Source organism: Pan troglodytes, chromosome 5, assembly GCF_028858775.2.
Source record: "Pan troglodytes isolate AG18354 chromosome 5, NHGRI_mPanTro3-v2.0_pri, whole genome shotgun sequence".
Classification (NCBI taxonomy): Eukaryota; Metazoa; Chordata; class Mammalia; order Primates; family Hominidae; genus Pan; species Pan troglodytes.
Genome location: NC_072403.2, coordinates 52,586,591 through 52,601,410, shown reverse-complemented (window position 1 = coordinate 52,601,410; position 14,820 = coordinate 52,586,591). Strand labels below are relative to the sequence as shown.

Below are 14,820 nucleotides of genomic sequence, written 5' to 3'. Positions count from 1 at the left end.
TGGGCTGGTCAAGTGCTTTTATGTCATTTTACGAATGTGGATCAGAGAGGGGAGCAACTAGGCTAGAGGATTATAGCTTGTAAGAGGTACACCTGAAATCTGAAATAGAACCATGTCCCTCCAATTCACAGGGTTTGTTCATCTCCATCCCCTCTCCCCTTGCCTTTCTTGAAACTACCTCCTACCATTTGACCATGGATTGCTGACCTGTATGTCAGGCAGGTGGTCTGGAACTTCAGCCCAGTGTCTCTTAAACTTTAATGGGTATTCCTTTTCTGATTCAGTGGAATTGTGGTGAAGTCCAGGAGACTGCATTTCCAAGCTCCAGGTGGTGCCAATGATGCCGGTCTATGGATCAGCTTTGAGTAGCTGAGCCTTATGTACTGAAAGGCTTCATCATGGGCAGGTGTTTCACACATGAGTCACCAGTGTGGAGGCTGTAAATTGGTTTCTTCCCATGACTCAAAACTTTTCTGGGCAATGTTCCATGGTATTGATGCAGGTGCTTTATCTAACATAGCTCTTGATAGCTGGCTAGCAGAGAGTAGTCAACTCCCACCATCCAATGGAAGGAATGGGTGGACAAGCTGAATATGTCAAGAAAAGTGAGAGTCTGAATACACTGATATTTGGATTCAACATCTTGTAATTAAATATGGATTTGATTGAGGTTTAGAAAGGAGAATAGATGAAGCTGCTGGTGTGTGGAAGATTGCACCAGAGAGAGAAAAGTAGTTTTAGGAGTGGATGAGTAAAATACTGCATGTGATAAAGGGTTTAAAGGAAAACAAGAGAGACCAGGGCCATTCAAGTTAACTGAGCTTATTTTCACAAGTATTTGTTGAGCATTGGTTATGTGCCAGACACTGTGTTAAGATAAGAGGATGCAAAGACATGGATATGGCTCTGAAGAAAGAGCCTAGTGTAGCACGCAGACACATAATTTTAGTATGTGACAGGAAGAATGATTACATGTGTGTATACACACATGCACATAGAATCTATGTGATATTGAGGATGAAATGATTAAGTCTGTCTGGGAAATCAGGGAAGGCTTCAGAGAAGACAGGACATCTGACCAAGGTATTAAAGTTTGAATGGGAGTTTGCTAAGGGGATTTAAGCATAGGCAGTAGCATTTACAAAGGTGCAGTGGCATCAACCAGCCCAGTGTGTTGCTCAGGAGTACTGTAGCACAAGGAAGGGGTATAACTTAAGGGGAAGAGGAAGAGGAAGAGTACGAGGCAATGGGCCTCCAGTGGAGGGTTTCTTTGCAGTGCCCAGAAACTTGGGATTTAACTTGTGCACCTGTGAACCTCAGTATGTTTCAACCCCAGAGCACTGGAAGGATAGGCCACATTTTTGCAAGTAGCAGTGTATTTGCTTAGGAAAGCATGTGTAGATTTAAATTCCTCCTACAAACTGCCTTCCAAAAAGATTACAATACATTCCTCCTTCAAGGAAAGAACACTTGCTGATAGGGAGGCACTGAAGGATTTTAAGAATTGTCTGGTGTGATTTGTGCTTTAAATCCCTCCAGGAGCTGTGTAAAGGATGCATTTGAAGGGGTCAAGATCCAAGGTGGGTAGAACAGTTAGGAGAGAGAGCAACAGTCTGGTCAAGAGACAGTGAGGGCATAAATGAGACAGTTGAGCTAGAGGGTCAGCTGTCTCATTTTGTGAGATATATTGTGGAGATCATTCTAAGCTAAAAACTAATGTTAGCAATAGAGGTTTGGGGCTGGGCGCGGTGGCTCACGCCTGTAATCCCAGCACTTTGGGAGGCTGAGGCGGGCGGATCACGAAGTCAGGAGATCAAGACCATTCTGGCCAACGTGGTGAAACCCCGTCTCTACTAAAAATACAAAAATTAGCTGGGCATGGTGGCACATGCCTACACCTGTAATCCCAGCTACTCAGGAGGCTGAGGCAGGAGAATCGCTTGAACCAGGGAGTCGGAGGTTGCAGTGAGCCAAGATTGCACCACTGCACTCCAGCCTGGTGACACGGTGAGACTCTGTCTCAAAAAAAAAAAAAAAAAAAAAAAAAGAAAATAGAGGCTCCGTTGAATGTAGGGTGGTTGGTGAGAAAGAGGTAGGAGAATAGGATGATTCCCAGGTTTCTGGCTTGTGGTGCAGGAGATGAGGAGTTCTTGAGTTGCAGGCTGTGTGGTTGGAAAGTGAGAAGGGAGAGTTGAAAGATGATCATTTAGTTTCATTTTGGAAACTAGTTTCATTTTGACATTCTTATGGGAAGGACATCAGGTAGAGATGCTCAAGGAGAAGTTATAGGCACAAATCTGAAATGTGAAATAAAGTTCATGTTTAGGAAAAACAGATTTGTGAAGTCATCTTTAATTTACTCTGGATAGAAGTAGAATGAGAGGGCAAAGCTGCAAACATTAGGAGGTAACAGTCCAAGGCAGCTTGAGAGAAAGGCTATGTCTACTTTCATCTCTTTACCCTCCAAAACCCCTACACAGTGTTTCAAACAGAGCAGATCCTCAATAATTGCATATCTCACTTGTTAGGTTAAGAAAGAAAGAAGGCCAGAAACTATGGGAAGTAACTTGATTCCATTGGAATTCCTTTGCATAATAAAATCTGATATGTAATGGATGACAAATGAGATAATATTTACTTGTTTTTCAGCATGGGTCAACAAAATACAAGTACTGATGGCTGCTGCAAGCTTTGGCCAAACTAAAATCCCCCGGGGAAATGGGCCTTATTCCGTTGGTTGTACAGACTTAATGTTTGATCACACTAATAAGGTAATGCTTTGATTTATACAACTTATCCTGATACTCTAATATTGTCTGTCGCTATGGACCACTAGAAGGTGTTCAAATGTGACCTTGCCCTCACCTGAGAATGACTCATTTTGCAATTTGTATTGTTTCATATGAAGGCTTTTACTAGTTTGGCCATTCCTCAATTCTTTGCTATTGTCTGATTAATTTCTCTATAAACCTTATTTTTCACTTCCTTAATACCTGAAGCCAGGCTGCTTGTATTTTCCTTTCACTGAGATAGAATATTGTTTTTCTGTTTCTCTTTCATGACTATCTTCAATCACCACAGCAGCCTAAAAAGTTCTCTAGACCTTTTTGTGAACACAGAGGTATTTGAGTCCCCACTAATTAAATATGCAAAATAGCTGCTGGAATATGTTTGAGACACAACTTCTCTAAAAGTGCATTAATTTCTTTCTTAACAGGGCACCTTCTTGCGTTTATATTATCCATCCCAAGATAATGATCGCCTTGACACCCTTTGGATCCCAAATAAAGAATATTTTTGGGGTCTTAGCAAATTTCTTGGAACACACTGGCTTATGGGCAACATTTTGAGGTTACTCTTTGGTAAGATTTCTGTTGATCCTTCTTTGTAGGCTCTTGCATGTAAGAAAACCTTGAAAACAACAAGAACTTCAAGTAGTTAAGACCAAAGTAGATTTTTCTTCAGTCCAAACAGCTCCTAAAATGATAAGGAAAGTATTTCTTTAAAGCCCAGGCAACTATGACAGAATCAAGGTTCTCATTTTGTCCATTCTGAGTTGGATGGGAGTGGCCGAGAGTATCAGACTGACTCTGACATCTTTCTGTGGCTGCTCTTTAGTTTTCATCTGACATACCATGGAGAAGGCAATACCGTGGTGAGAATAGCAGGTTATTTGGTGTGGCTACTATCCCGCATGCTCTGTGCTAAAGTTAGACAAAAAGAGAAAGAAAGTAGAAGCCATCAAACTCTCCAGATCCAAAACAAAGGAGTCAAAGCTAATGCCTTTCTTGTCATACATGAAGAGACTCTACTCTCATTCCCATCACCTACCCCCATCGCTAAGACAATCTGATGTACATTCTTCACTTACTGTCTACATTCTACTAATATAGACTTTTCCTTCCTTATCTGTTTGACTAGACACTACTGTTGGACTGATGTTAACTGTGTCTTCACATTTACCCCTCAAAACGATCTACAAATTTTGGGATTCATCTTAAACATCGGCTTTTAATTTTCTTAAAAACCACTTAGACATGAAAATAGCATAACTCTGCATATTTATGTTGCAAAATAATTTATAAATCACTTCCATAGCAATCATCACATTCAGTCTTTATGACTGCATCTGCATTTTATAGATGAGAAAATGAAACACAAATGATTGCTGATAATAATGGAGAAGTGAAAGAAGACAATATTTCCATTTTTGAGCCCCTTACTATGTGATGGATAGGTGCTTTACATATATTACCTAATTAAATAAAATTCTCACAAAAACCCTATGAAAGAGATATCATTTTCTGAAGTTTACAGAAGAGGAATCTGAAGTACAGAAAGTTTAAGGAACTTGCCCAAGATCCATAGCTAGGAAGTGGCAGAGCTGCATCCATGACTCAGTATGAAGTCAGTGGTTTCTCTACCTTTTGCTGCATGACTATGACCAAATCATAATGAACAGAGTCTCTGTTTCTTAGATTCTGGCTCTTAGTGTAATGTATCCAAGGTTTTATGGGTAGTTTGGTTTCAGAACATTCCCTTTAAAATTTTTCCAAAACCTGGGAATGGCAGTAAATAGCAGCCTTTATGAATACACCTATAAGTAGGAAAATCTCTCACCTTAAGTCCAGAGCTGTCAGTAAGAACTCATCATTAATGATCCTATGGTCTGAGGAAAGAACTTATGCCGGGTGCGGTGGCTCACGCCTGTAATCCCAGCACTTTGGGAGGCTGAGGCAGGTGGATCACCTGAGGTCGGGAGTTCACGACCAGCCTGACCAACATGGAGAAACCCCATCTCTACTAAAAATTTAAAATTAGCCAGGCGTGGTGGCGCATGCTTGTAATCTCAGCTAATCGGGAGGCTGAGGCAGGAGAATCGCTTGAACCCGGGAGGCAGAGGTTGCAGTGAGCCGAGATTGTGCCATTGCACTCCAGCCTGGGCAACAAGAGCAAAACTCCATTTCAAAAAAAACAAAACAAAACAAAAAACAAAAAAAAAACAACTTACAGTTCAGCTCTTTGGTTGGTGGGTATCTAGTAGCAGTCTTTTTAATGAATCTACTATTCATCCATAAAAAAGTAGATATAAATCAGATGGGTGTGCATTTTATGCTAATGAGATATGAATTAAATTCACTAGCAACACTCAGAGAAAACCTTAACTATAACCTTCCATTGTCGTCTAGGTTCAATGACAACTCCTGCAAACTGGAATTCCCTTCTGAGGCCTGGTGAAAAATATCCACTTGTTGTTTTTTCTCATGGTCTTGGGGCATTCAGGTAATGTTTGAGAGGTTGAACAATTTTGGCTTCCAGGAATAAATGACAATTTTTTTATTCAAGAAAGAAATAGCAGAGTTTGGAATGTCATGCAGGCCCTTGTCTGGAGGAGTTGGGGTTCCTCAATAATTGGCTGTGGGTCTATTGATCAGTCCTAGACCTGTCTGGTCAAGTAGTTTTTTCCCTACTACCAGCTCATTGGGATTAGCCTCACAGCAGAGAAGAAAGGGTGTTGCATTTTTTATAGTTGTCCTTCATTATTGTAATATTTACACTCTTAAAATTATCCTCTGTAAAGTTTAGAACTTTTGAGAAACCAATTTTAGATTAGCTGGGAAAGACTTTTATTAAGAGAAATATCTGTGAAGGCAAGAGAAGGAGCAGGAAAAGATGGGGAGAACCTTTGGACCATGACACAGGTTGGACACCTGAAAAGGTGATGGGGAAGGGAGAAGGATTGGATAAGAAGAGCTTCAGAATGAAGCATGGTTCTAAGAAATATTGAGCCAGGCCAATGGAAGGAGTGCTGGACTATATTTGCTTATCAAGAGTCTTGTATCTCATAGGAATGGGCTAATGTTAGTACCCATGCTGTACCAAGTCTCTGGGAGCAGCTCACTGGATGCTTAGCTTCCACTTGACCATGGTGATGGATCCAGAGGGGCAGGATCCTCTTTAGTAAGCTATGCAGTCTGTAGCATGATAGCTGAGTGGCACATTTTCATAACAACAACCACCCTCTTCACTTTCTTCCACCACTTTCTCACCTGTCACCCCTCTTCTACCTCAAGGGATTGTAAAACTCAGAAAATAAGAGAGATGGCTTTTAGCTGGGAAGAAGTTGGGTAGCACTTGCAATAAAGAATTCTCTTCAGCACTGTAAATGTAGTTCAGCTAGCTATTTGATTTCTCCTACACTAGTGACTGGCAAATTAGAACCCAAGGGCCAAATCCAGCCCACTGACTATTTCTATAAAGTTTTATTAGAACACAGCCACACCCATTCATTTTTGTACACTGTCTATGGCTACTTTTGTCCTACAACAGCAGAGTTCAGTAGTGGTGACAAAGACTGTATGGCCCACAAAGCTGGAAATATTTACTCTCTGGCCTTCAACAGAAAAAGTTTGCTAATCCCTGTGCTATATCATTTCCCCCTCTTGAAAAGGTCCTGTATCTTCAGCAATAAAGACAGTTTCTAGCTACCTCCTTTTTATTCTCTGTGGACATTTCCTATTGAATGCATGGTATGAGGAAAAGGTTGTGCAAATGAAGCTGTGGAAGAGGGCATAAATGCAGTGCTTAGCACATGATTTTTCAACTATTTCACCCAGTCCAATCATTTAAATAATAGCTAATGTGTGTTAAGTATTTACCTGTTTCTAATATAAGTACTGAAAATGTATTAATTCAATTGATCCTCACTGATGAGGTAGCATACTATTATAGTGTCACCATTTTATAGATAAGGAACCAAGGCAGCAAAAATATTGTGACTTATTAAAGGTACACAGCTAACAAGTGGTAGAACCAGGGTTCAAACTCAGTGGTCAGACTGCAGGTCTCATTCTTGTAACTACAATACTGTACTGCTTTCCTATATACATTATCGTAGCAAAACCTTACAACTACCCTAAAACAAATGTTTTACTCTTAGGCCCGTTTTACAGGTGAGGACAAAAATGCAGTAATTACCTAAAATCATATAGCTGGGAAGTGGCAGAGCCAAGACTAAAAACCCAAAACTCTCAAAGGCAATATTTATAATCACTGCCCTGGGTTTTCTCAACTTTAGTAGTCTTGACATTTTGGACCAGATAATCTCTTGTTGTGAAGGGTTGCCCTGTGCATTGTAGGATGCTTGACAGCATCCCTTTACTCACTAGACACCAGAAATACCCTCGCCCACATTCATGATAATGAAAATACCTCCAGACATTGTCAAATATCCCCTAAGGAACAAAAGCACCCTCCTTTAAGAACCGTAGCTCTCCACTCCACCCCAGGGCACTACTACAGGGATGTAATGGCCTCCATGTTCCCAGTTTTATTAGTGGACTCAGCCTTGTAATCATGACTGGTAGTTGTAATTCTTCCCTCTTTTTGTTTTGAAGAACACTTTATTCTGCTATTGGCATTGACCTGGCATCTCATGGGTTTATAGTTGCTGCTGTAGAACACAGGTATGTTACCTGATATAATTGGGCTCTTTGGCCAACTACAGGGAATGTCAATGCTCATAACTATGTTTCTAATTTTCATAAAAGTTTATTTAAAATGTTGATGGAACTTTCAAGTATGGTAACATCATGAGCAAAAAAGGAGATTGAGTTTATCGACTTAAAAGACTTAAAAGCACCTGACATTTCTAGAGTGTTTATTGCCTGCCATGTCCTACGCGAAATGTTTTTAATACACCATTTCATTCAGTCTTCATAACAATCCTATGAGATGGTTATTATTATTATTATTGTTTTAAGGAAGAGGAATATAGAGGTGATAAAGGGTAATTTGCCCAAAGTCACACAACTAGTAAGTGGCAATGCCGGGATTTGATTCCTGAGACTGAGTTTCAACATGGCTAACATTGCCTCCCAGAATTAGGAAGATAGAATGGATTGAGTTTACCTGCAACTTGATGATAGACAATAAGGTTTTTTTTCCTGGAACTCTTTTACAGTCTTCTTTAATTTAAGAGAAAATATAGAGTGGAAGAAGAAAGGGAAGTCAAAAGATCAGAGGAAGTTGAGTCAAGGATGGAACTGAGAAACATGGGTCAGATGAGGAAGGGAAGGAGCATGCATAAATAATAATTTTGCTTGTATTATAGAGATAGATCTGCATCTGCAACTTACTATTTCAAGGACCAATCTGCTGCAGAAATAGGGGACAAGTCTTGGCTCTACCTTAGAACCCTGAAACAAGAGGAGGAGACACATATACGAAATGAGCAGGTACATTGCAGGGAAAGGAGAGGTGGTTGGTGACCTAAAAGCATGTACAAAAGGATGACATTTGTTAATTTAATTTTACACCTGGCAAGTTATGCTCCTAGCTCTCCTATTTCCCATTCCCAAAAGATCTGTCAATAGGTTCCTGGAGCAGTAAAATTCCCTTAATGGAATATCTAGTTCACAGTAAAAACAAAGGCAAATACAAAAATTTGGGAGATGACAGTGAATATTCAGAATTCCCTTGAATTAAAACTTCTAATTTTAGAATCTAAAAAGTGCTAGAAAATAAATTAATAGATTCTTCCTCACAGACAATATAAAAAGACTACTTTTCAGAGAGGCAGTATACAATAGAATTAAGAGTATGGGCCTTATAACCCAACTTTCTATGTTTGAATCCTGGCTCCACCACTTAATTTTGTTATAAAATAATGAATAGAAACACTATTTGTCTTACAGAGCTACTAGGGCAGTTAAGTTAAGTGAAGCATATTGGCTTCCTCTTTATAGTGGGTGTTTTACATGTGTTATTATGTTTGAGTCCACCCACATTTCCTTTAGGTAGGAATTATTATACAATCAATGGAAACTCAGAGAGGTTAAGTAAATCGTCTGAAGTCACATAGTAGGTAAGCAACAGAGCCAGGATTTGGACTAAGCTATACCTATGTGCAAAGCTGGGGCCTGTGTCATTATGGTAGCAAGTAATAGTCACTAATCAGATTTCCAGTTTATAACTGACCAACGATTTTTCCCACATACAGCTTCTACCTAAACTTTAAAATAAGTGTTATAACTTTTTACTTTGTCATTTCCTTCTTCTAATAATTATATTAGGTACGGCAAAGAGCAAAAGAATGTTCCCAAGCTCTCAGTCTGATTCTTGACATTGATCATGGAAAGCCAGTGAAGAATGCATTAGATTTAAAGTTTGATATGGAACAACTGAAGGTAAGCTATAAAAAGTAATTTTTCTCTTGTCCTACAGTTCTTTATTGTTTTTTGTCATCTAATTTTCTGCTATATTGCAAGGTACAATATGATAAAGGGCTGCAACCAGCCCCCTCCCGAATGCACACACACAGACACAAAAAGCAGTGCAGGTAAAGTATTGCAGCAATGAAGAATGCATTATCTTGGACTAGATATGAAATTGCCAAAAGTTAGTCAGTTTTGATCTACAAAAACAGCAATGTCATATGGTTCAACTCAACTCCTGTGGAAGTATTATTATTTCATGGACAGCTCCTGCATGCTTTTAAGCTTGATCTTGAAAACTTGACACAAGTTTGGGAGCGGGTGGAAAAATATCAGACAGAGTGGGCAGCATGAGCAAAGACTCAAAAGTGTGTGTGGCATGTGAAGTGCAGGGATTAGGGGGAACTAGAGAATAAGATGATGGTCTGTTCTCCAGATACAATGAAGAAATTTGTTATCCCTCAAGCAGCCACTCTCTTCTGTATCCTTGCCTTTGTACATATTGTCCCCTTGGCCTGACACACCCTTCCCCTTGCCTAACTCCTACCTAATTTCAAGACTCCAGTTGAGCATCACCTCCTCTAAGAAGCTTTCTTGGACCCCAATGCCCACTTCTGGACCGGGCTCGCTGTCTGTCATGTGTGCTCCTTTGTACCACTGTACTGTATTGCATCATGCCTCTGTATAACTTTCTTCCCTGATGGACTGCAAGCTCACTGAAATGAGACTGCAGTACCTGGCACAGAGTAGGTACTCAATAAATACTCATGGAATGAACAAACAAATAAACATGGGGTGAGGAGAGGCAGAAGTCAGAACTGATGTTGAAGTTTCCAGTGTGGGTGACTACAAAGACCATTAAGTTTACTTTCAAACCTTTACATATGTTATATATATGTGTAAATGTGTTTTATATGTGTATATAGATGTATATGTGTGTATGGTATGTATAAATGTATGTGTGTATATGTATATTGTATTTTATAAGAAATCAAGGTATTTAACCATCCCCATGAAATGAACAATTATATGATTGACAAAATCATTTCTTCTAACACCACGAGATAGCTATAAATTTATATCATGCTTTTTCAAATAGGACTCTATCAATAGGGAAAAAATAGCAGTAATTGGACATTCTTTTGGTGGAGCAACGGTTATTCAGACTCTTAGTGAAGATCAGAGATTCAGGTAAGAAAATAAGATAGTAAAGCAAGAGAATAGTAAATTATTGGAAGAGGGCAAGTGATAACTCATGTGAGATATAATTTTTTATTCAAATTCTTAGTGAAGAAGGGATCTCTTGGAGCTTATAAGGCTATTCTTTTGCCCCCATAAAATACTCTATATACATTTTCCTAGGCTAAAACATCTACTTCTCCTGCTATTAAAATCTCCCCCTACTCCCATATGTTTTCCCTCATTATTCTTGTTTACCCAAGGGGTTAACACTTTTCACTGAAAAATTTATCTTTATATAATTTTTTGTGACATAATGATTGTGATAATAATATTGTCATCTTACAGTATTGCCAGACTTCTCCAGTGGGCAGGACATTTTTTAATTAGGTTTTTCCCCCTTCCACCTTTAAGATGGAGCTGGATCTAAAATTACAATTATTTGGGTAAGAGTTGGGACAAGACCCCAGTTTTCTAGCTTGCAGGAACATTTTCTTTCTTAAACCTTCATTCCAGACTGATGAGATCACATAGAACCAACCGTACAGAGAGTGGGCAGGATCATTTTTGAAACTTCACCTCAAATTTCTTAAAAGTCCATTTCAGTGTAAGAATTCTCTTCTTTCATCCATTTAGCAAAAGATCAGGAAACATAGGATAAACTTACTTTTAAAAAGGAAGTTAGTTTCATTTTCAAATGATATGCTCCATATGTTTTTCTTCAACCCTCAGACAGTTTTTCAGCTGAAGTGCCTCTAAATATAAAGTAATGGGCCCAATTGTTACTCTAATAAAGCTATAATAAATACACTACAAGGTGCATAAAAGCTCTGAAAACAAAGGTGTATTTATTATACTTTTTCAGATACTCCACAGTGTTGAAGAAATTATTATGTATTCTAAAATTTATTTTGAATAAAAAGTTTTAAGGATATATCACTCAAATGGTTGCAATTCCTAAAGGCATATAAAGAAAATGATTATATAAAATTCCAGGTCTGCTACTTTACAAAGTTAATCATATCCCTTTCCCACATTGAAGTATGATACCTCTTTATTCCAATGAGATAACCCATAATAAACTGGTATGGTGCGTGTCCACCAATCCTAGCATTATTAGGATGTCCTCAATGTTGGCTAGTATGTAACCAGTTTAATTTCATCATTGTCAACAAATATCTACAGATGTGGTATTGCCCTGGATGCATGGATGTTTCCACTGGGTGATGAAGTATATTCCAGAATTCCTCAGCCCCTCTTTTTTATCAACTCTGAATATTTCCAATATCCTGCTAATATCATAAAAATGAAAAAATGCTACTCACCTGATAAAGAAAGAAAGATGATTACAATCAGGTAAGTATTAGTGACTTATTTCATTATGTGAAACAAACTTGAAGCTTGGGTAAATATCAATCGATATCATTTGGTAACTATTAAAGAATTGCTGAATTGGTTGTTTAGACTTTCAATAAGGAGAGAATTAGATAATCTCAGTTTCTAAGTACATTTAGTCTTACTCTTTTTAAAATGGGAATGTTAACGTATATAGTATATATACTGGTTATATTAGTCTGTTCTTGCATTGCTATATGGAAATACCTGAGACTGGGTAATTTATAAAGAAAAGAGGTTTCATTGGCTCACAGTTCTGCAGCCTGTACAGGAAGCATGATGCTGGCATCTGCTCGGCTTCTGGGGAGGCCTCAGGAAACTTACGATTATGGTGGAAGGCAACCGGGGCATGAGCACTTCACATGGCCAGAGCGGAGGAAGAGAGGGATGGGTGAAGGTACTACACACTTTTAAATAACCAGGTCTCACAAGAATTCACTGTCACAATGACAGCACCAAGGGGGATGGTGTGAAACCATGAGAAACTGCTCCCATGATCCAATCACCTCCCACCAGTCCCTGCCTCTGACACTGGGGATTCCAATTTGACATGTGATTTGGTGGGGACACAGATCCAAACTATATCACTGGTAATTAAAATTAGCATTATACTACATGCTACTTTAATCTAAACACCAGAATATGCCTACAGATTTCTGGGGGTAGAGCTAGGGGGAAGTATTCCATCATTAGGCTGGGCTAGGAACTCTTTAAAGAAAAAGTCAGATTATTGACTGAGACCTGCAATATACTAACCTGTTGAGAAAGAATATGAGTTTATAAATTCCCCAAAGCTATAATGGGGTACCATGACGTGTTGGCAATTCTTGTATCCTGGAGGTGAAAAAGAACTCCTGATAAGGTTTTGAACTCTCGATGAGATATTACAAAGCAAAGATGGACCTGAACTCACCCCTTTCCTATCTGAAATCTGGTTTATTTAGGAGAAGAGAAGAGGCAGGAAGGAAATATATGGAGTATAGGCAATAAACACTATGGGCTCAGATAATAGAGGGGTCTCTTCCAACAGAAAAGGATTCATAGATGACACTAAAATTGGATTTTGTAAGATCAAGAGAGTTTAGATAGTAAGGAAGGGTTTAGGTATTTCAGGCAAGGACTTCATTTAGCTTATGTGTATGTGCAACTCTTTCTAATTCTAAAACAGAAATAATACAGAACACCTAACCTTCCCTCAACCCTACTTCCTAAGCTCTCACCTTTGCTTTTGTCCCTTCTCTGCTAGAACCCTTCAAAGAATAGCCAATATTAGTCATTGCATGTGCTTACTTCTATTCACTCTTTGACTCTTGTGGTCTAGCTTCCTGGGCCCCCACCGGCATGCCAAAACAGAGACACTAAAGGCCTGCTGCATGCCACACCAGCAGCCTCTTCAGAGTCTCAACCTTGCTCTCTGCATCTGTTCAACATTGCTGACCACCCCTCTTCCTGCTCCCTTGGCTACTATGACCCACCTCTTTGCTGCTTCTCCTGTCATTTATACCACTCCTTCCATTTCTTCTCCTCTGGCAGTTCTCTACAGTCAGATCATCCAAGCTTCTGCTCGCAATTCTCTTGTATTCCTGCTGTTTATCTTCTTTATGTTTCTGACATTCAAGTTTCCTACTACAATGTGGGGAAGAGTGAGAGGGAGTTAAGTGGCCCTGTTTTGAGCTTAGATGACTAAAAGAATGATGGTTTGCTTATAAGAACCAGCAGAGTCAAGAGGCAGAGCAGCTTTGGGCAGGACTGGGAAGATGTCTTTTAACTTCACAATTTCTTAGCTTGAGAACTGGGGAATCTGTACACAGATGTCTGGCCACAAATTGGATGATTACATAATTTACATGATAACATAGATGAAACATTTGAAGTAGAAGAGATTGCAAAGTGAGAAAAGAGTTGGTCTGCCAGTAGAATCGTAAGGAATGCCTACATTCAGCCAATGGGAAATGGGTGAAGAGCCAGTGAAGAACATAGAGTGGTTAGCGTCAGAAGGGAAGGTGCAATGTTAAGGAAACGTAAAGAAAAGAAGTGCAAGAAAGCCAGCAAGTGTCAAATGTCCCAGTGGTGGTAGAAAACGAGGACTTAAAAATGGCCATTCTATTTGACGTTAGGCTATTGATGAATTTACAGAGCAGTGCAAATGATATTTATAAAGTGCTTACAGTTTAATACTGGAAAAAGTGTTGTTTGAAATCTATTTCCTCTAAGGCTTAAATCTAAAGTGATTTAAATTTAAAGTGACTAGCATCAAATACATACCACGTTCAGTGGTGAGGGCAGGTAGCAGGCTCTGGCTCTGAGTTCAGGGACCCTTCAATACAGAACACATTCCAGTATTCAAACTGGAAGTATTCCAATTCACTAAAAAGCAAGAATCATTTCTTCTAAAATCAAGATACCAAGCAAGAACAAGATTCTTTGAGTTGTATTTCTAGAGGGAAGAAGAATATACTCTGGGATCCCTAAACAAACAGCCTGTGACCCTTGAAATACATCTAAGTAGATCAAATTACAAGTTTTATTTCTTCTTTGGTTTTCAGTAAACAGACCAACAAGACCAGTACCTTTCTTACACTCTAACTAAAAAAATAATAATTTTATCAAACAATGTGACTTTTAAATGTCTTGTTCTCTTTTAGGGGTTCAGTCCACCAGAATTTTGCTGACTTCACTTTTGCAACTGGCAAAATAATTGGACACATGCTCAAATTAAAGGGAGACATAGATTCAGATGTAGCTATTGATCTTAGCAACAAAGCTTCATTAGCATTCTTACAAAAGCATTTAGGTAAGAAACTATTTTTTTCATGACCTAAACCAGATGAATCTCAGGACAAAGCTGTCTATCTTAATACAGCTTTAGTACCATTTAAACTATTCCCAGTTGGTTTACAATGGAACAAAGCAGTATATCAATTTGAAAACAGAAATTTGAGAAAGTCAATTTTGCTGCTTTACATCCTCTATATCATAGAAAGCAAATCCAACTGTTAAAGGTAATATTCTTTGTATGAAGCCTAGAGTG

The 14,820-nt window shown here is 38.9% G+C and overlaps 1 protein-coding gene across 4 annotated transcripts in view; it reads left to right on the top strand.

Moving 5' to 3' along the window:
* PLA2G7 (phospholipase A2 group VII) overlaps nt 1–14,820 on the top strand; it is a 53,412-nt gene that overhangs the window by 16,037 nt on the left and 22,555 nt on the right. For all 4 annotated transcript variants that reach the window (XM_054685877.2, XM_009451403.5, XM_009451400.5 and 1 more), the window contains 9 exons: nt 2,650–2,771; nt 3,218–3,362; nt 5,190–5,283; nt 7,398–7,466; nt 8,114–8,237; nt 9,075–9,188; nt 10,315–10,406; nt 11,580–11,750; nt 14,435–14,583. In XM_054685877.2, coding sequence (XP_054541852.1) covers nt 2,650–2,771; nt 3,218–3,362; nt 5,190–5,283; nt 7,398–7,466; nt 8,114–8,237; nt 9,075–9,188; nt 10,315–10,406; nt 11,580–11,750; nt 14,435–14,583 — 1,080 coding nt within the window. The remainder of the gene's footprint in view (nt 1–2,649; nt 2,772–3,217; nt 3,363–5,189; nt 5,284–7,397; nt 7,467–8,113; nt 8,238–9,074; nt 9,189–10,314; nt 10,407–11,579; nt 11,751–14,434; nt 14,584–14,820) is intronic.